At 43.1% G+C, this 22,038-nt stretch overlaps 1 protein-coding gene across 1 annotated transcript in view; it reads right to left on the bottom strand.

Moving 5' to 3' along the window:
* Positions 1–21,176, bottom strand: part of Rabep1 (rabaptin, RAB GTPase binding effector protein 1) — a 123,845-nt gene extending 102,669 nt beyond the window's left edge. The window contains exon 1 of the mRNA XM_045158502.1: positions 21,067–21,176. Within this exon, the coding sequence (XP_045014437.1) occupies positions 21,067–21,100 (34 nt within the window). The 5' untranslated portion in view covers positions 21,101–21,176. The remainder of the gene's footprint in view (positions 1–21,066) is intronic.
* Positions 21,177–22,038: the final 862 nt, after the last annotated feature.

Genomic DNA, 22,038 nt, shown 5'->3' with positions numbered 1-22,038 from the left:
AGGCAAATGCCTTAACCACTAAACCATGTCTTCAGCCCCTTATTGTAGTTACTTTTGCAGATTATATTAATTAAATTCCTATGGTTACTGCAACAAAATACCACAAATTTGGTGGCTTAAACACACACACACATACTTTTTTTTGGTTTTTCAAGGTAGGGTCACACTCTAGCTCAGACTGATCTGGAATTCACTATGCACCACCATGCCTGGCTTTTTTGTTTGTTTGTTTGTTTTTGTTTTGTTTTGTTTAATGTAGGTTCCAGGGATCAAACTCAGGCCCTCTCAGGACCTCATGCTTGAGGACAAGCATCCCTACCTACTCTGCCATCTCCCCAGACGCATTTTTCATAGACCTAGTTCACTTTATTTTTATGTATTTATTTATTTTTATTTATTTGGGGATTTTTTTTATGTTTGTCTGTTTGGAGGTTTTTTGAATTTTTTAACTTTATTTTATTTATTTATTTATTTATCTTTGAGGAAGCATCTCACTCTAGCCCTGGCTGACCTAGAACTCACTCTAGTTCCAGGCTGAGCTCAAACACAATAATCCTGCCTCCTGAGTGCTGGGATTAAAGGTGTGAGCCACCACTCCTAGCTCTTATTTTTCTCATACAAAAACCTTATGTTAGGGGGCTGAAAAGATGGATCAGTGGTTAAGAGTTCTTACTGCACAAGCATGAGGACCTGAGGTCAGATCCCAGCAGCTGTGCAAATGGTCACACACACACGCACACACACACACACACATACACCTGTATTCAGCACTGGGAAGGAACAGACAGGAGAAATCTCTAGGACTTGCTGGCTCAAAGTCTAACCAAATCAGTAAGTTCCAGGTTCAGTGAGATGTGATCTCAAAAATAATAATAGTAAAACGGAGAGGGGCTGGGGAGATGGCTCAACAATTAAAGAAGCTTGCTTGCAAAGTCTGCTGATCTAGGTTCAATTTCCTAGTAACCATATAAAGCCAGTTACAAAAAGTGGCTCAAGTATCTTGTGTTCTTTTGCAGAAGCAAGAGACACAGGCATACCCATGTGTGCATGCATAGCATACACTGTGCAAATAAGTAATTAAGGAAGATAGTCAACATAGATCTATGGCCTCTACACACACATGCCCACATGCATACATACATACATCACACAATAAAACCCACTACTCTATTGTAGCCATAGCTGAGGCCTGGATCCTCTGCACAGAGATTCTAGGTATAAGTTTTTACAAAATGGTCACTGAATTCCTGTTGAGGAAACTTAATAAAGATGACTTCTTTCAAGAGACTGGGGTTCAGGTAGATTTAAGCTTTGGAGATGGCATCAAGTGTGGCTTTAGCAAACTTGCTCAAGGTGGTAGTGAGTGCATCCCTTGACCTAGAAGTAGCAGTCACCAATGTCACTATCAGCAGCAATTCCTGGGCATAAGAGCTGAGATGGCCAGTGCCTCTGGGGACAGTCATTCAGTCCACCAATACAGAACTGTACTAGCCTGTTGTCACCTTGCAAGGGACAATATGGGGCATGCAGATCTTGTCCCTCCAGAAGCCTGCCTTTCTACACAGGGACAAAATAGAGGATAGCCAAGACAGAAGCTCCTCAGATGGTAGTAGCTGTCCTTGGAGCACTTAAAAACCAAGACCAACTTGATTACAGTAGTCCTTGAGGGTGACAAATGCCTTGAACCTTGTTTGCTGGCCACCTCAGAGTCTGCTTCTGCACTGGTATGATCATGAAGGCATCTTCTTCAAGGACACCCCAGAAGAGTCAATAATCTTGACTCTTCAATGTACAGAAAAAGAGATCTCTAAGGACTTGTCTTCATTTTCTAGCCCAAGCTGGTAGGACAGGACCTACTCTTTGGTCTTAGCACACCAGCACAGACTGCAGCAGCCTCCCATGGCTAGGCTCTAGAGCATTCCAGACCTTGTGCTGCTCCAAAGAAATATTCCAGCTACTAGGGTATGGTAGTTTCAATGTAAAATGCCCATGCCCCCAAAGCCTCTGTTTAAGATACTTAATACTCAGCTGGTGGCAGTGGCATTGTTTGAGGTTATAGAAACTTTAGGTCTATTCTTAATGTAGAGGAATGACAGTGGGTAGAAAAATATGGAAAACAAGGTCTTAAGGATAAAATTAGCAAATTACAGGTGTCAAAATTCTACAGGTTATGCTTCTTTGACAAATAGTTTATAGAAGAAAAGAAATAGGATATGTCAACCAAATTTTAGAATGGCCCTTATTCTAGATCCTGATTTAAATAAATTCAACATTTAAAACTGAGACAACTTGGATAGAGGTGTACTTCAGTGTTAGAGTATTTGCCTAACAACGTGGGCAAGCAAATGTTACTTTTAACTACCGAGCCATCTCTCCAACCTTTGAATCTATTTGTTGAAATTATTTATATCCATGTACATATGAAACGGAACACACGAGGGTCTCTTGCCAGTACAAATTAACATCAAACACTTGCACCAGTTTTTGCTTTTGGATCACATGGATGAGTGGGGAATTGAACCTGGACCAATTGAACTGCTGAGCCATCTCCCCAGGCCCAGGTGAATTTACATTTTTTATTTTTCTCTTTTTTCATAACTTGATTTGAAAGAGAGATACAGAGAATAGGTACACTAGGGCCTCTTGCCACTGCAAACACACTCTAGACATATGCATGCATGAAACACTTTGCATGTCTGACTTTACTGAAGAATCTAATCCAAGCTGTCATATTTTGTAAGCAAGTGCATGAACAACTGAGCCATTACTCCAGAACTTGTTTTTGTTTTTTGTTTTTTTTTTCATTTGAGACAGAAAGAGGCAGACACAGAGAGTGAGTATAAGCTCTATAGGGCCTCCTGCCACTGGAAATGAACACAAGACACATGCACCGTTTTGTACATCTGGCTTTACATGGGTGCTAGGGAATCTAACCTGGGCTATCAGGCTTTGCAAGCAAGTACCTTTAACCACTGAGCCATCTCTATCTCTCCAACATCCCTTTTTTTTTTTTTTTAGGGGGGAGAGAGAATTGGCATGCCAGGACCTCAGCTGTTGCAACTGAACTCCAGACACCTGTGCCACTTAGTGGGCATGTGCAACCTTGTGCTTGTCTCACCTTTATGTGTCTGGCTTACGTGCAATCTGGAGAGAGATTGAACACAGGTCCTTAGGCTTTGCAGGCAAGTGCCATAATGGCTAAGCCATCTCTACAGCAGCCCCTTTGTTTGGGGGGGTATTTATTTTTCAAGGTAGGGTTTCACTGTAGCTCAGGCTGACCTGGATTTTACTATGTGGTCTCAGGGTGGCCTTGAACTCACAGCGATCCTCCTACCTCTGCCTCCCAAGTACTCGGATTAAAGGTGTGTGTCACCACACCTGGCCCCCTTTGTTTCTTTAAGGCAAGATCTGACTAACCTGGAACTCACTTTGCAGCCCAGATGTGACTCAAACTCAAAGAAATCCTATATCAACCTCCTGAGTGCTGGGATTAAAGGCATGAGCCATCATTATTTTTATCAATGTGCTAGGCCTCAAACCCAGATCCTTGCACATGCTAGACAAGCATTACTAGCTATATCCCCAAATTTTTTTCAAGGCGTGTCTGTGTGTGTGCGTGAGATAGAGTGAGTGAGTGAGTGAGTGAATGAGTGTGTGTGTGTCTGTGTGTGTGTGTGTTTTCAAACAAGGTCTTATGCAATATAAATTGAACTAACAAGGCCAACAGAGGCTGGCCTTGAACCCTAATCCTCCTGTCTCTACTTCCTGAGTGCTGAGATTACAGGCATGCACCACCTTCCCAAATTTATATAGTACTAGAGATTGAACCCTGAGCTTTGTGCACGTTAGGCAAGCACTCTACTAACTGAACAAAACCTCCACCCTCTGAACTTTGTTTTAACTTAAAAAATATTTCCATATACAGCTGAGTGTGGTATTATATACCTGTAATCCCAGCAACTGGAAAGTGGAGAAAGGATCAGGAAATGCAAACCACTCTCCAATACATAGCAAGTTTGAGGCCAGTTTAGGCCACATGAAAGCCTACATTAAAAAAAAAAAAAAAGAGCCGGGCGTGGTGGCGCATGCCTTTAATCCCAGCACTCGGGAGGCAGAGGTAGGAGGATCGCCATGAGTTCGAGGCCACCCTGAGACTACAGAGTTAATTCCAGGTCAGCCTGGACCAGAGTGAGACCCTACCTCACAAAACCAAAAAAAAAAAAAAGAAAGAAAGAAAGAAAGAAAGAGAGAGAAAAAAGAAACACAAAGTACAGGACTGGAGAGATGGCTTAGCAATTAAGGTGCTTGCCTGCTAAGCCTAAGAGCCCAGGTTTGATTCCCCAGTATCCATGTAAGCCAGATGCATAAGGTGGCACATGTGTCTGGAGTTCATTTGCTAGAGGCTCTGGTGTGCCCATTCTCTCTCTCTCCCCCTCTCCCTTCCTCTCTCTCTTTCTCTCTCTCTCTCAATCTCAGATAAATAAATAATATTTTTTAAAAAGGGGGGGGGCCTGGAGGGATGGCTTAGTGGCTAAAGTGTTTGCTTACAAGGGCAAAGGACCCTGGTTCATTTCCCCAGGACCCATGTTAGCCAGATGCACAAGGGGACACACACATCTGGAGTTTGTCTACAATGGCTGAAGACCCTGGCATGTCCATTCTCTCACTCTCCCTCTTTCTCTGTCAAATAAATAAATAAAAATAGCTTTAAAAAAAAAAAAAGCCAGGCATAGTGACCCATACCCCTGCACTTGGGAGGCAAAGGTAGGAGGATTTCTATGAGCTCACCACCACCCTGAGACTACAGAGGGAATTCCAGGTCATCCAGGTCAGCCTGGGCTAGAGCAAGATCCTACCTAGAAAAACCAAAAAAAAAAGTACAAGCCATTGCCAACACTCTTAGTTTCCCACCAGGAATAGATGGTAAGGCCCTATTGTTGAAGACTCCACATGCTTGGGCTGCAAGGTCACTGAGAAATATCGCTGGAGCTGAGCGGAAAACCTCCTCCATATCAACCAGCTAACAGAAAGCTGGAAAAAGCTAAAGCTGCTTGCAGCCCTTTGGGAGAGACAGAAGTCATCAGTGTAAATAAACAACAGTGGACACTGCAAGACTTAAGTTGGGCCAGCCAGGCCAAATGAGCCAACGGTGAAACAGTGGCATGTCTGTTATGGGGGAAACAAACCACTCTCTAATTAGACTGGAGGCCCACTCCACAGGAGGGCATGCCTGGTACTGAAAAGCTATGATAGGGGAGGGTCCTGAGCCCTAGGGTTGTAACATCTACTGGTGTCTGGCTAAATGCATATATTTCTCTTAGTTCATACCTATATATTAATGCTACTCCCAATTTTAGAGAAGCTTCTCTTTTCAGATGGTGGTAACATCAGGGATGACTCAAAAGGTGCTATAGTGCTGAGAAGAAGTAACAGAGTTCTCAGCACTGAAACATCTCTATTACGCCTTCCAAGGCTCAGGGTCCATTGCAGAAGAAGAGGCAGAAAGAATGTAAGAGCCACAGGAAGGGTAGGACTGCTTACAATGTACTCTTACAAACACAAAATAGACTGGATATCCATGACCTCACAGTAGCTGGTACTACCTACACAAGATCATTACAACAGGAGGCAAAGATCATGACATCAAAATAAAAGAGAGACTAATTGGGTGGAGGGGGTATATGATGGAGAATGGAGTTGCAAAGGGAAAGGTAGGGGGAAGAAATTATGGTTTATTGTCTGTAGTTATGAAAATTGTAGATAAAAAATAAAAATAAATAATTTTAAAGACAAACAAAGGGCTAGTGAGGTGACTCAGTGGTTAAGGCACTTGCCTATAAAGCCAAACAACCCAGGTCTGATTTTTCAGTACCCATGTAAAGCCAGATACACAAAGTGGAGTTCGTTTGCAGCAGCTGGAGGCCTTGGCATGCCCATCCACTCTGTCTGTCTCTCTCCTTGCAAATAAATAAACACATAAATAAAGATATTGGGGGAAAATATATTGCTGGGCGTGGTGGTACACACCTTTAATCTCAGCACTCAGGAGGCAGAGGTAAGAGAGTTCAAGGCCACTCTGAGACTACATAGTGAATTCCAGGTCAGCCTGAGCCAGAGTGAGACCCTACTTAAAAAAAAAAAAAACAGCATAAAAACCCAAGCATGGTGGCACACACCTTTGATACTAGCACTCAGGAGGAAGAGGAAGGAGGATCATTTTGAGTTTGAAGCCACTCTGAGACTACCCAACGAATTCCACATCAGCCTGGGATAGAGTGATACCCTATCTTGGGGGGAAAAAACATCCATATAAAGGTGTGTGTGTATGAGAGACAGAGCTATGCAAGGCCCTGAATTTGATGCTTAGCATCATCTCACACAAATCATTTCTACTGCATTCTAGATTATATACACACAATTCATAATGTAGAACTGTTAATAAAAACATAATTACCTTAGGCTGAAGAAATGGCTTAGCAGTTAAGGCACTTACCAGCAAAGCCAAAGGACCAAGGTTCGATTCCGCAGTACCCACATAATATAGATGCACAAAATGGTGCAAGCATCTGGAATTCATTTGCAGTGGCTAGAGGCTCCGGCACACCCATTCTCTCTCTCTCTCAAGCAATTTAAAAAAATTATCTCACGTCTTTTAATATAAAACAGTAATTGGTTTATAATATTATGAAGATTTTACAAGAAAAAAAGCCTAAGCAACACAAACTGTTACAATATGCTTATCATGTTGAATCAACTCCCCCATGTAGTTTTTCATTGTAACACAGATAATGTAAATTGTAGACAATTCTTCATCTCCCTACACTTCTGTTATAGAAATGTTCCATTATAGTTACAAATTCTACACCAGGGATTACTCTATCAGAAGTCCATCATAAATAAATAATAAAAACACAAGGGTTATATTTTATTTACAAGGAAAGTTGGATGCATTTTTTATGAGCGTTTCAGAAATATCAAGGTCATACATAGAGAGGGATTAAAATTGTGATAGATATCCTATCTCCATGTAGATGAAGATATTTTATATTTAAAGGGAACATAAAAATAAATTAATTAATAAATAAATTAATAAAATTAATTTCAAGGAGAGAATACTGATGTCTTTAAGATTTTATTTTTATTTATTTATTTGAGACAGAGGGAAGGGGAGAGAGAGAGAGAAAGAGAAAGAGAGGGAGAATGGGCGCACCAGGGCCTCTAGACCCTGCAAATGAACTCCAGACACATGCACCCCCTTGTGCATCTGGCAAACGTGGGACCTGGAGAACTGAACCAGGGTCCTTAGGCTTCAAAGGCATGCGCCTTAACCACTAAGCCATCTCTCCAGCCCCAGAGGTCTTTTTTTTATTTGTTTGTTTATTTCAAGGTAGGGTCTCACTCTAGCCCAGGCTGACCTAAAATTCACCATGTAGTCTCAGGGTGGCCTCAAATTCACCGTGATCCTCCTACCTCTGCCTTCCAAGTGCTGGGATTAATGGTTAAGAGGAAAATCTTAAAGCTACAAAACAGTTAACAAGTATCACCTATTTATCAGGTAGATTATGGGAAAAAAGGCTCTGGAACTAAACAAGAATTTGAATCCCTGCTTAACCACATAGAAGATGGATTTTTTGCTTCATCTATGAAAACAGTAACTAGTACTATGACTACCTACCCTTCAGGGTCATAGTAAGGACAACACACTCCACAGTTACAAACTGCAGGCAGGAAATCCCAACACTTGGAAGACTGAGTCAAGACTTGATCAGCAGCAGCAGCAGTAACAGCAGCATCTCTCTTTTTGAGTATCAGAAACACTGTATACATTGGCTCAATAAACATTCAAAAAATGCACAAAGCAGCCATGATCATGTCCAAGCACATATGCAGAAATGTTTTCTGACATAGCTAGTAAGAGGCAGTGTTGGATTCAAATACTGGCCCAGCTGGGTGTGGTGGCATATGGCTTTTTTTTTTTTTTTTTTTTTAATTTATTTGAGAGCAACAGATACAGAGAGAAAGACAGATAGAGGGAAAGAGAGAGAATGGGCGCACCAGGGCTTCCAGCCTCTGCAAACGAACTCCAGACGCGTGCGCCCCCTTGTGCATCTGGCTAACGTGGGACCTGGGGAACTGAGCCTCAAACCGGGGTCCTTAGGCTTCATAGGCAAGCACTTAACCGCTAAGCCATCTCTCCAGCCCGGCACATGGCTTTAATCCCAGCACTTGGGAGGCTGAGGTAGGAGGATCGCTGTGAGTTCAAGGCCACCCTGAGACTACATAGTGAATCCCAGGTCAGCCTGGACTAGAGAGTGAGACTCTACCTCAAAAAACAAAAACAAAAACAAATCTGACCTGCCTGGCTCAAGGCCTACTTGGAATTCCATGTGATTACAGGTTTAATTTAACGTAAGACTAATGTGCCACATGGGCAGACATTATAAACAGGCATAATATCATCTGCTAGTAGTATTCTTTTTGTAAACATAGTTACGATATTAAGTTTACATGTTGAAATACAGATAACTATAAATTCTTCTCTACAGTTAACAGCATTATACTATTAGGCTTGAGTGGTTTTTTTTTTTTTTTTTTTTGAGGAGGAGGAGGGCAATCCTCCTACCTCTGCCTTCTGAGTGCTGGGACTACAGGCGTGCATCACCAAGCCTGGCAACAATTTTTTAAATTTCAAAACAATGGAAATACCACCAATTGGATACAGACTAGAAATGCTGCTAAAAAACCTAAGCAGGATTGGCTAGATATAGTGCTGGGGAGGGAGTATAGGAAGATCCCTGGGGGCTTGCTGGTCTAACCAAATAAGTGAGCTTCAGGTTCAGTGAAAGAAAGACCTTGTCTCAAAAAATAAGGTAGGGGGCTAGAGGGATGGTTTAGCAGTTAAGGTGTTTGCCTGCAAAGCCAAAAGATCCTAGTTTGATTCCCTGGGACCCAAATAAGCCAGATACACAAGGTGGTGCCTGCATCTGGAGTTCATTTGCAGTGGCTGGAGGCCCTGGCTTTCCTATTCTGTTTGTGTGTGTGTGTGTGTATGTGTGTGTGTGTCTGTCTGTCTGTGTCTCACAAATAAATAAAATTTTTAAAAATAGCACTAATAAAGGGAGGAATACTTTAGGGATGGCTTAGCAGTTAAGGTACTCAGCTGTGAAGCCTAAGGACCCACGTTTGATTTCCCAGATCTCATGTAAGCCAGACACACAAGATGACACATGCACAAGGTCACGCATATGCACAAGAAGGCACACATGTCTAGAGTTTGACTGCAGTGGCTGAATGCCCTGGCACACCAATTCTCTCTCACACATTAAAAAAAGGAGGAAAAAAAAAAGCCAGGCATGGTGGCACATGCCTTTAATCCCAGCACTCTGGAGGCAGAGGTAGGAAGAAGGCCATGAGTTCGGGCCCACCCTCAGACCACATAGTGAATTCTAGGTCAGCCTGAGCTAGAGTGAGACCCTACCTTGAAAAAACAAAACATACAGAGTAGACACAACAGTCATATTAAAACCATGTAAAGCCGGGTGTGGTGGTGCACACCTTTAATCCCAGCACTCGGGAGGCAGAGGTAGGAGGATTGCCATGAGTTCAAGGCCACCCTGAAACTACATAGTGAATTCCAGGTCAGCCTGAGCTAGAGCAAGACTCTACTTCAAAAACAAAATTTCAGACTAAACCTAAATTCCACACCTAAAATTAGAGATTTTTCAATTTTTTATAAAATCTTAAACAAAAAACTAATTTTCAGGCTAAAATATGTTGTGATAGCTTGCTTAAGCTTATCAAATTTAAGTCATGGGTAAAACATAAAATTGTATTATGTTAATGAAGTTTCTATGATACATAAAATCAATAGCTATCAAGATTAAGCCAAAATCATTGGTTGTCGAATGGTGTCTTTTCTTTCAAGAAAGATTTATTAAAGGTTATATTAAGATTTAGCTAGCTGTTTTGGCTCAGAAAAGACCAGATTCTGCTCTATTGTATGTAACATAACTGTCTCATTTCTGATATTGTAAGTCCAGTGCTTATAACAAAATTAACTCTTAGCACATATTCCCTACTTTAGGGTACAGCCTCATGCTCAAACAGTGGTCCTCATCTGAGAAAAATAATATTCAAGCTCTGTGGTTCTGTTTCCAATGTTCTCTGGGTAGTTGGTACCCACACAGGTATCTAAACTAATCAAAAATGTTTTCAAACACAGGTGCTAAGACTTTATAGTGTCTTACCTGTCCTTTTCTGACAATTTTTAGGTTAAATTAGTTAGTATGTAAATGAATTGGTACTATTTTCAAGACTTATAATAGGTTCTGCCTATATTTATAAATGTTAGATATTTAAGATGTGATACGTGCCTACTTTCTATACCTCATATATACAGTTTATGCTGCCACAGTACAACAAAAATTTTAAAGATTGGACAAAATGATTTTAAAAGCCCTTGTGCCATTCTTTAACTAAATCTATTTCAGTGATCAAATGTGCTCTATATGTACATACATCCAGGATGGTGTAACTTCCTTTCTAAGTGTGTTAATTACCTACGTAGAAGCCAAAATCAACTGAAGTCATTGGAGCAAAAGACGCCAATATTTTGGTCTGTACTTCTACACTGGCCCCTTGGTAAGTCACCTGCCTTCCTGAACAGGGAGGATACGGAGACCCAAACCAAATTGGTGTACAGTCTGAAACAGGAGAGTCACAATTGAGGAGCAATCAGTCCTCCTGACTTCCCAAAGAAGGGAAAACTACTTGGCCAGCAGGACCCTGACTCATCCTAATAGAAAAAAAAAAAAAAAAAAAACCACCAGTAAGCTATAGGGATACTCCTGGGTCCCTAAAGTCTCTTTGGAGAGCCATTAATGACCTCCAAAATTAATCCTTAATTAAATTTTAGCTATCTGCATGGTCTTAAACACTCAGAGAGAAATGTATAACCAAAGATAAAAATACCTTAAATATATGAATGATCTATTAAGTAATACAAGAGCTTTCCAAGAGAGGAAACAAAGATTAACACATCTTTTTCCCATAGTTCTAATTCTATAATGGAAAAAAAAAACTATAGATGTAAAAAGGATTATTTTCAAATCTAGAATATATAAATTCAGAGACCAAAAAATATATTTGTACAGCCTTTAATGGCACACAATAGCTCTCTATTATCAAGGTTAAATGTTGTGTTTACATTTCTGATAACTCTGCTAATATCTCATCTGTTTTACAAACCATGTCGAATACTACTGTACCATTTAATGAATAGTTCTAGAAAACAAAAACTAAACCAGATCATCCTCAGATGGTTCTGAGACGATCCAAGCCTGTCTACCTGGATTCCCTCAACCTCAAAAAGGACCGATTTGCTCTGTGCTGACTTCTCATTAACTCCTTACTTTTATTCTTTCTCCCCAAGGTTCTCTTCCAAGACTATCTTCCTACACTCTGGGGTCTATTAGAATAGTTTCCCTCTCTAGGAGAGACTCTAACTACAAGTCCCCACTTTGTGTCCCATTCAGCAGGAAATAGTAAATGATGTGATGTCTTCGTCCCAGTCCCCTAAAAACAAGAGTGTCCTGTCATGAGAGGGAAAAATAAGAGGGTATAGAATTAGGGTGACTGGATCCCTGAAGGTAAAAAAGAAAGACAAAAAAGTCAGTGGTGGCGCGCACCTTTAATCCCAGCACTCGGGAGGTAGAGGTAGGAGGATTGCCGTAAGTTCGAGGCCACCCTGAGACTCCATAGTGAATTCCAGGTCAGCCTGGGCTACAGTGAGACCCTACCTTGACAAAAGAAAAAAAAAAAGAAAAAAAAATTCTTATCTCTTGCCCAATTCCAAAACACTGTTTTCCCATGTGTACAGAGTCCCTGGCTCTACAAAGGACAGGCCTCAACCTCTTTAATGCCAGTAAAGTTATATCTCTCTGCCTGTCCAGCTCCAAGCTGACAAGAGCTGAATGCCTGCTCAATATTTCCATAATCAGGAACAGTTGTGTCAAGATACCAGCTCTCCTTTGGTACAAAAGGAGTAATCACCCCATGCATAAATATTTCCTCTCCCACTTATTGTTTCCCAGTCTTGATTGCTTCATAGGTATCTCTCTAAAGAAAAAAATCTACCAAACTATCTGCGCCAACTGCCTGCACCAACTGATCTCTGCTATGGGTTTGGCCCTTACTGGACCTAACCCTCATGAACACTGCTACAGGGACAATTGTTAATTCCGTACCATTCAGTCCTTATTGAAACTTGGTCCCTTTGGCTCACTACCCTTCTTTCAGCGGTGAGAGGGCCCCTGATGTTATTTGCTACTCACCTACATCTGTGGGCCCTATATCCTTAACACTCTCATAAGGTTTGTCAAAAAACACGTACCTAGCCGGGCATGGTGGCGCACGCCTTTAATCCCAGCACTCAGGAGGCAGAGGTAGGAGGATTGCCATGAGTTCAAGGCCACCCTGAGACTCCATAGTGAATTCCAGGTCAGCCTGGGCTAGAGTGAGACCCTACCTCGTAAAACCAAAAAAAACCACAAAGGGCATGCCCAAGGTGGTGGGCTGAGTCAGTTTCTAGAGACATATTCAAACATACCCAGACATGTCCCTTTCACAACCCTTAGTGCCTTCTGCCCCAACCAATCAGAGATGTACAACTGTAACTGCTGCTAGCCTAGCCAATCATTTTAAAAGATCACCTACCCTGCCTAAAATTCCCCTAGTTGTGCTTAAAGGAGGCCTGCGTGCAGGGTCACCATTTTGTATGAATGGTTTACCTCCGCATGCTGGCTGATTCTGTAGAATAAACGTTCGTTTTTACATACTATTTGAGTCTGGGGGTCTTTCTTTAGCGATTCTTGTACCCTTACAATAACAATTGGAAATGTTTACCCTGTGCCTTTATATTTAAAGTATATAACTTGTTGGTTGAATTTACAGACTAAGAGACGATCTTAAATTTCAGATGAAACTTGGGACTTTGAAACTATGTTAGGCTAAAGACTGTGGGGACTTTTAAAACTGGACTGAGTACAATTTAAAATGTGAGATGGCTCCTGTCAGATTGGCCACCATCATGAAAACAAATGATCATAAATGTTGGCGGGGATGTGGAAAAAAAGGAACCCTTCTACACTGCTGGTGGGAATGCCATCTGGTCCAGCCATTGTGGAAATCAGTGTGGAGGTTGCTAAAACAGCTAAAGATTGATCTACCATATGACCCAGCTATAGCACTCCTAGGCATATATCCTAAGGACTCATCTCATTTCCTTAGAAGTACGTGCTCAACCATGTTTACTGCTGCTCAATTTATAATAGCTGGGAAATGGAACCAGCCTAGATGTCCCTCAACTGATGAGTGGATAATGAAGATGTGGCACATTTATACAATGGAGTTCTACTCAGCGGTAAAGAAAAATGAAGTTATGAAATTTGCAGAAAAATGGATGGACCTGGAAAGGATTATGCTAAGTGAGGTAACCCAGGCCCAGAAAGCCAAGCGCCACATGTTCTCTCTCATATGTGGATTCTAGCTACAGATGATTGGGCTTCTGTGTGAGAATGAAAATACTTAGTAACAGAGGCCAGTAAGTTAAAAAGGAGACATAAAGGATAGAGAAAGGAAGGGAGGAGGATACTTAATAGGTTGATATTGTATATATGTAATTACAATGATTGTAATGGGGAGGTAATATGATGGAGAATGGAATTTCAAATGGGAAAGTGTGGGGGTGGGGAGGGAGGGAATTACCATGGGATATATTTTATAATCATGGAAAATGTTAATAAAAATTAAAAAATAAAATAAAATAAAATGTGAGATGGTTTTGAATCTACTGGGGACTGAGGTGGAATGTAGTTGTTTGAATAAATATCTACCAATAGATTCACATCAGGGACCTGGAAGCTACCTGCCACACATTCTTCTTGGGCTAGAGATATGGCTTAGCAGTTAAAGTGTTTGCCTGCAAAGCCTAAGGACCCAGGTTCGATCCCCTAATACCCACATAATCCAGAGGCACAAGGTGACACATGTGTGGAGTTTGTTGGCAGTGGCTGCAAGCCCTGATGTGCCTATTCTCTCTCCTTCTGCACCTCTCCCCACACCTCTCTCCCACCCTCTCTCAAAATAAATATACATTTAAATACCCAAGGAGTCACTGGACTTCTTTTTTTCCTCCCCCCCAAAAATTCTTTCTTACAATATACATTTTTGGTATATGCAATATGTATGGTATGTGCATAGTATATGCATGTGTATGCACATGTGCAAATGCAAGGATAGAGCAGAACATGGTACTCTGCTGCCTTATCTCCCAGAGGCAGGGTTCCCTCTCTCTCATTGAACCTGAAGCTTATTGTTTGTTGGCTAGGCTGACTGACCAATAAACCCCAGCAATCTTCCTGACCCTCCTGCCCCTCCAAACACACACTCAGCACTGGGGTCACAGAAGTGCACAGCCATACCTTGCTTTTTACATGGATACCAGAGACCAAACTCATTATCTCTATGCCTGGGCAGCCAACACTCTTACCTACTGAGCAATCTCCCTCGTCCCCTAACATATATCTTTTCTTGTTTGTTTGTTAGTTCTCTTTTTAAACTGGAGGGATTACATAAGGCAACGTCTGTATATAAAAAATGAAGCAAAATCATGGCAAATGATTCAAAAGTATAGTTTACCTTAAATTAAAATCCAAGGATTTTTTTCTCTCTTACTCTCTCTGCCTCTTTCCCTCTCTCAAATAAATAGGGCTGGAGAAATGGCTTAGAGGTTAAGGCATTTGCCTGCAAAGCCAAAGGACCCTGGTTTGATTCCCCAGTACCCATGTAAGCCAGATGCACAAAGGACCACTTGCATCTGGAGACCGTTTGCAGTGGCTGGAGGCCCTGGCGCACCCATTCTTTCGCTCTGCCTTTCTCTCTCTCTGTCTCAAATAAGTAAATAAATTTTTAAAAATACAGATAAATAATTAATTAATATATAATAAATAAATAATTGGCCACCCAGGCCAAATGAGCCAATGGTGCAATAGTGGCACGTCTGTCATGGTGGAAACCAACTGCCCTCCAACTGGACTGGAGGCCTGCTCCATGGGGGGAAAATACATCGCTGATACTGAAAACTTAAAACAGGGGTAGTCATGAACCCTAGGAGTGTAACATCTGCTGATGTCTGGGTAAGTGTATATACTATGCTTATCAAACTGCCCAGTAAGCACTTCTCTTAATAGTTATACCCTTATATTAACGCTACTCTCACTTTGGGTAGACAATCTTCTCTTTTCAGATGGCAGTGACCTTGGGATGACTCAGAAGGTATCATACTTCTGGGAAGAAGTGACTGGAGTACTGAGGAACATCTCGATCACACCTTCCAAGGCTCAGGGTCTAATGCAGAAGAGGTGGCGAAAAGAATGTAAGAGCCAAAGGAAGGGTAAAGCTCCTTCAGACACAAAATGGCCTGGATATCCATGACCTCACCATGCCTGACATTACATACACAAGACCATCATAAAAGGAGGAAAAGATCATGACATCAAAATAAAAGAGAGGGGCTCGAGAGATGGCTTAGCGGTTAAGCGCTTGCCTGTGAAGCCTAAGGACCTCGGTTCAAGGCTCTGTTCCCCAGGTCCCACATTAGCCAGATGCACAAGGGGGCGCATGCGTCTGGAGTTTGTTTGCAGTGGCTGGAAGCCCTGGCGCGCCCATTCTCTCTCTCTCTCCCTCTATCTGTCTTTCTCCCTGTGTCTGTCGCTCTCAAATAAATAAATAAAAAATGAACAAAAAATATTTAAAAAAAATAAGAGAGACTGATTGAGATGGGGAGGGGATATGATGGAGAATGGAATTTCAAAGAGGAAAGGGGTGGGAAGGGAAGGTATTACCATGGGATATTTTTTATACTCATGTAAAATATTAATAAAAATTGAGAAACAAAAAAGAAATAATAATAAAACATTTAAAAAATTATTAAAGGGCTGGAGAGATGGGCTTAGCAGTTAAGGCACTTGCCTACAAAGCTAAAGGACCTTGGTTTGACTCCCCAGGACCCATATAAGCCAGATGCACAAGGTAGCGCACGTGTCTGGAGTTCATTTGCAGTGGCCGGAAGCCCTGGTGTACCCATTCATTCCCTCTTCCTCCCTCCCTCTCCCCACTTTACCTCTCGCTCTCCCTCTGGCACGCATGCCCTCGCTCTTGCTCTGCCTCTTTCCCCCTCTCAAATAAATAAAAATAAAATATTTGTAAAAGTCTGAGGATTTTTTTACACAAAATTTGAGTTCTCAAAGGAAAATAATCACTGACATTTTTTCATTATTAAAATGTGCTACCAACAGGACATGGTGGTGCACACTTTAATCCCAGCACTTGGGAGGCAGAAGTAGGAGGATTGCTGTGAGTTTGGGGCCATCCTGAGACTACATAGTAAATTTCAGGTCAGCCTGGGCTAGCGTGAGACTCTCAAAAAAACCAAAAATGAAAAAATTTAAAATGTACTATCAAAAAGAACAAGGGCTGGAGATATGGCTTAGCAGTTAAGCACTTGCCTGTGAAGCCTAAGGACCCTGGTTCAAAGCTTGATTCTCCAGGACCCATGTTAGCCAGATGCACAAAGGGGGTGCTCATGTATCTGGAGTTCATTTGCAGTGGCTGGAGGCCCTGGCACACTCATTCTCATTCTCTCTCTCTCTGTCGCTCTCAAATAAATAAATAAGAATAAACAAAAAAATTTTTTAAAAAAGATGGGCCAGGGAGATTGCTCAGTGGTTAAGGCACTTCCTTGCAAAACTGTCTGGCCCAGGTTTGATTCCCCAGTACCCATTTAAAGCCAGAGCCACAAAGTAGTGCATGCATTTGTAGTTCATTTGCAACAGCAAGAGGCTCTGGTATGTCCTCTCTTGTACTCGCATTTATTCATCCTCATTCATTTATTCATATTCTCTCTCTCCCCTTGCAAATGAAATAAAAAGAACTTTCAAAAGTTTGTATTTGTATTTCATACATAAACATACCCTAAATTCTTGAAAAAAAGGGAAACCGAGTCAAAAGAGGAAAATATAATGATGTCATATAAGATACTTGCACCAGGCAAGATTTGCCCACTGGTTCAATAATGGTCTGCTATGAGATTAAACAACTGCTCTGCAATTAAATTTTAGACCTGTTCCACCAGGGAGAATTCATGCCTGGTACTGAAAACCTAGTCAAAAGGCTATGGCTGAGAAGGTCCTAGGGCCCTAGGCCCTTCGGTTTGGTTAGCTGGATATGTATCAAATCACCCTCTAAGTCCTTTTATGTTTTATCTGCAAATGAGTACTGTTTTCACCTTTGATCAGAGAAGCATCTTTTTGTACTTGGCAGAGACTACTAGGGAGACTCAAAACTTGACAAAGTGCTGAGAGTGACTGTTGACTGCTCCACACTAAACATTTCTAGCATACCTTCCAAGGCTCAGGAAACATTGCAGAAAGAGTAGAAAGAATGTAAGAGGAGCTGGAGACATGGCTCAGCAGTTAAAGCATTTGCCTGCAAAGCCTAACAACCCAGATTCAATTCCCCAGTACCCATATAGAGCCAGATGCACAAAGTGGCACATGTGTCTGGAGTTTGTTTGCAGTGGCTGGAGAGCCTGGCATGACCATTCTCTCTCTGTCTGTCTCTCTTATCTTGATCTCTCTGCTTGCAAATAAATATATAAGTTTAAATTTAAAAAAAAAAGAGGGCTGGAGAGATGGATGATGGAGGAGGCAGGAAATGAAAAAACAGAGGGAAAAAACACATCAAAGTAGAAGAGGACTAGTTGCAAAGAACTGTTTCAGTGGAAGGTAATGAGAAGGAATTATTGTAAAATATATTATATATGAAAATTGTCAATAAAAAAGTTTAACAAGGGTTGGAGAGATGTGTTAGTGGTTAAAGTTCATGCCTGCGAAGCCTAAGAACACAGGTTCGATTCTCCTGGTCCCATGTAAGCCAGATGCACATAGTGGCACCTGTGTCTGGAGTTCATTTGCAGTGGCTAGAGGCCCTGGCGCACCCATTCTTACTCTCTCTCTAATAAATAAATAAAAATAAAAGCTGGGCATAGTGGTGCACGCCTTTAATCCCAGCACTCAGGAGGCAGAGGTAAGAGGATTGCCATGAGTTTGAGGCCACCCTGAGAATACAGAGTGAATTCCAGGTCAGCCTGGGCTAAAGTGAGACCCTACCTCAAAAAAATAATAATAATAAAAATAAAAGAAGTTTAACAAATAAGCCAGAAGCCGGAGAGATGTCTTAGTGGTTAAGGCACTTGCTTTGAAGTCTAAGGACCCAGGTTCAACTCTCCAGAACCCACATAAGCCAGACGCACAAGGTGACACATGTGCACAAGCTCATGCATGCACACAAGGCAGTGCACACGTCTGGAATTCAACTTCAGTGGCTAGAGGCCCTGAAGCAACAATTCTCTCCTGTCCCTCACTCTCATACAAAAAATAAAATATAAAAAGTTTTTTAAAAATAAAGAAAATAGGGCTGGAGAGATGGCTTAAGCCGTTAAGCGCTTGCCTGTGAAGCCTAAGGACCCCAGTTCGAGGCTCGATTCCCCAGGTCCCACGTTAGCCAGATGCACAAGGGGGCGCACGCGTCTGGAGTTCGTTTGCAGAAGCTGGAAGCCCTGGCGCGCCCATTCTCTCTCTCCCTCTTTCTTTCTCTCTGTATCTGTCACTCTCAAACAAATAAATAAAAATTTTAAAAAAGAAAGACAGACAATCTTAGACACAGTTTTAAAGACAGACAATTGCTTCTGAAATAACAGTAAAAGCAAAAAAATCAAAGACTATATACACACACTATATACACAAGAACAGTTATCTTTTACTGAAAGTCTGATGCAAAGGAATTCTGCAATAGTTCTGTTCTTTTTCGAGGTAGGGTCTCACTCTAGCCCAGACTAACCTGGAATTCACTATGTAGCCCCAGAGTGGCCTTCAACTCGTGGGGATCCTCCTACCTCTGCCTCCTGCTGGGATTAAAGGCTTGCACCACCAAGCCCAGCTTAGTAGTTCTGTTCTTTACACCAGCAGGTCTAAGAAATTCAAGTGTGCTTAAAATTAAGGTGGTCACTATGAGCTGAAGAGAAAAATTAAGTCCCCAAGATGAACATCTAAGCAGACAAGGACACAAAGACTCAACACATAAAATGGGTGCCCATTTACATTAATGTGTAATATAAATTACAGTCAATGCAAACTAAATCTCATCCTATAGTCATAAGATTGAAAGAAAAAAAAAGGAAATAAACTGCACTAAGAATAGCAAAAGTCCCCAAAGCTAATGTTTTCCTAGCCTGTTTCAAGTGCTTAGTCACTTCTGCCTATTTACAAGCAAGACCATTCCATATCTTGGGGGGGGGGGGGAAGGCAGGGAATTTAGAGTCCAGACTGTCATGTCACCTGAACTGCCCTAGACACTCATTTCCATGCCACTAAGGAGAAGGCAGCAGCCATCCAACATACCTACCACCCCAAATCAGAACCACTGGGATCAGGAGCCACTAAGCTTTCTCTGTATTCTGCCTCTGCCTACTACTGTAACAAAGAGGGTTTGTGAAGAGCAAAGTTTTCTTCCCCAACACCAAATACAAAAGGTGAGAATAAAAACGAAGTCTGAAAAACAACCCAGTTCCTTTCTGACAGCCCACCGGAAATGGCTCCCTTCACTTGTACTGGAATAGAAACAGCAAGCTAATTCTTCATAAACCCAGGTGCTGAATGAACCCTTAGGCAAGTAACAAAATCCAAAACCAGAGGTTAACAGACTTTGGAGCACACCTCCCAGAGAGCAGCTAGAGGCTTAAAATCTGATAACATTGTTTCCAGTTCCTCAACCGCAAAAACAGTAAGGTTTTCATGAAAGGTTATTTCAAGAGACTACGCTCAGAAAAAAGGGCAAATTCTGCAAGTACCTTATGTGCCTGGCAAACACTTCATCCCAACCTTCTTCTCACACTTAAAGATGCTAATAAGCGCAAAGTTACAGAAATACATGGTTATACAAATACATCTGGAAGAATCTTCTCAACCAGACAGATCTTGCCAAGGACTCCTTCAAGCACATTTTTTCCACACATAACTGTAGGTAAAAGTAAACAAATAATTCTGGAACAATGTAGTCAAACTCTGAAGCAGAACTTCATCCATTTAAAGGTCATGGAGAGCGCTGACAACCACTTGGGCTTATCTAGGACAGGACTCTTTCCAAGAATGCAAGACAGCTTGACCAGCACCTGTTCTCCCATCTACTCCTAAGGCTGAGGCAGGAGGATAGCTTGCGCTCAGAAATTCCAGACCAACCTGATCAACAAAGTGAGAACCTACTCATCACTTGAAAAGAAGGGGCAGAAGAGAGGGAGAGCAGCACCGCTGTCATTCCTAACACTCTCCAAACAACACTAAGCAATCTGCTTCCACAGGAGTGTTGCCATTTTGGGTGAGAATACCGACGGTCCAAGGCGGCTAAGAAACGTGCCTACATCCTGTGAAAAGACCCTGGGTTCCAGAACACACAGTTAAACCACATTGCTTTACTTAAAGTATGCTTCCCAGTCCAAGGATTGATTTCAACTAGTTTTATATATCACAAAACTGGGCGCAAAAGGGCCAGGGAATAAGCTGGGGGTGTCCAGGGGCGCAGGTGGGGTGAGAGGGCACACGGCCACAACAGAAAGGAAGCCTTCCCTGCCCCCGGAACAAACGTAACACATTTTCCCGATTTCCATCCTCCCCACGAGCAAAACCCACGTGCTAGTGCAGCGCTACCCACAGCAGCTTCCCCTGCACGCTCGCGCGCTTCGCCCAGGTCCCCGCGCCCGCCCCCACCCCAGCGCCAGTGGCCGCCCCGGGCCCCGCCGCCCGCGCGCGCCCCTGCGCCGAAGCCTGCGCGCTCCCGCTCCCTCCGGGCGGGGTGACCCCCGAGGTCTGCGCGCGTCCCTCCCGCCCGAGGTCCCCCCGTGACGCCGCAGGCCGCGCCCGGCCGCCCGCGCGCCTGCCATGGTGGGCGCCTCACCGTCAGGCTGGGGAGCCGGGCCCGGCTGCGCCATGGCCGGGCGGCCGGCCACGGGGAACGGGGATGGGCGGGGAAACGGCGTCCCGGGCTGCCACGGACTCAGCTGGCGGAGGAGGCGTCGACCGAGCCGCCGCCGCCACCGCCGCCCAGGGAGGAACCGCTAAGGCTGGAGCCGCCGGCGCCGCCGCAGCCCCGGGCAGAGACGGACCGGAGCGCCGACCTCCGCCTCCTCATCCTGACAGCGGGAAATAAGCAGTGCGCAGGCGCGGGGAGGGGGGGGGGAAATGGGGTAGGCACGTGACGTCGCCTGCGGGGAGGGGCGGGGCTTCGGGAGGTGTGCTGAGGGAGGGGGTTGGGGAGGAGGCCTAGGGCTGCCTGGGCTCTCCCGAAGGACGCCAATTGGAGAGAAAAGGGAGGAAGGCCTGGAACCACCGGAAAGGCCCAGCCTTGAAGAAGTAAAGCACCGGGGAAGAGCCGTGGTTCCTTTCCCTGGCCTAGCTGTGTGACCTTGGAAGAGTCACTTAACCTGATATGGGCAGAACTGGCACTGTACTCCAGATGCACAGGCCTGTATATTTTCCAGTAAGCCAATATGTCTGCATTGTATGTGCCAGTATAGCGAATGCTGTTGAGGAGTCAGCCGGACACAGCTCTCATGACAGGAGAGGAAAAATAATGTTAAAGTACTGCCTCTACATCTGGACAAGAGAGCCTGCCCTAGGCCCCAGACCTTAATGATTCTTGGCTAAACCCTGTACCATGTTCCTATACCAAGGCAAAGAGTTCATAGAGTATGGCTCTTAAGGACCAAGTCCTGCCTGTGCACCTGTGATCCTAGTGTGCCTTTCCAGATGGCTGGACATTTTCTCTAGGGTAGAGTCTGGGCATTTCCCAAAGTGTCAAAGGGCGGTTGTGTTGAAAGGAGGTGGCAGCACACTTGGACCTTGGAACTGCTATGTATGTCCACAAATC

This window comes from Jaculus jaculus, chromosome 9 (assembly GCF_020740685.1).
Source record: "Jaculus jaculus isolate mJacJac1 chromosome 9, mJacJac1.mat.Y.cur, whole genome shotgun sequence".
NCBI lineage: Eukaryota > Metazoa > Chordata > Mammalia > Rodentia > Dipodidae > Jaculus > Jaculus jaculus.
Note: the sequence above shows the minus strand (reverse complement) of the source record. Positions and strands in the feature narration are given on the sequence as shown.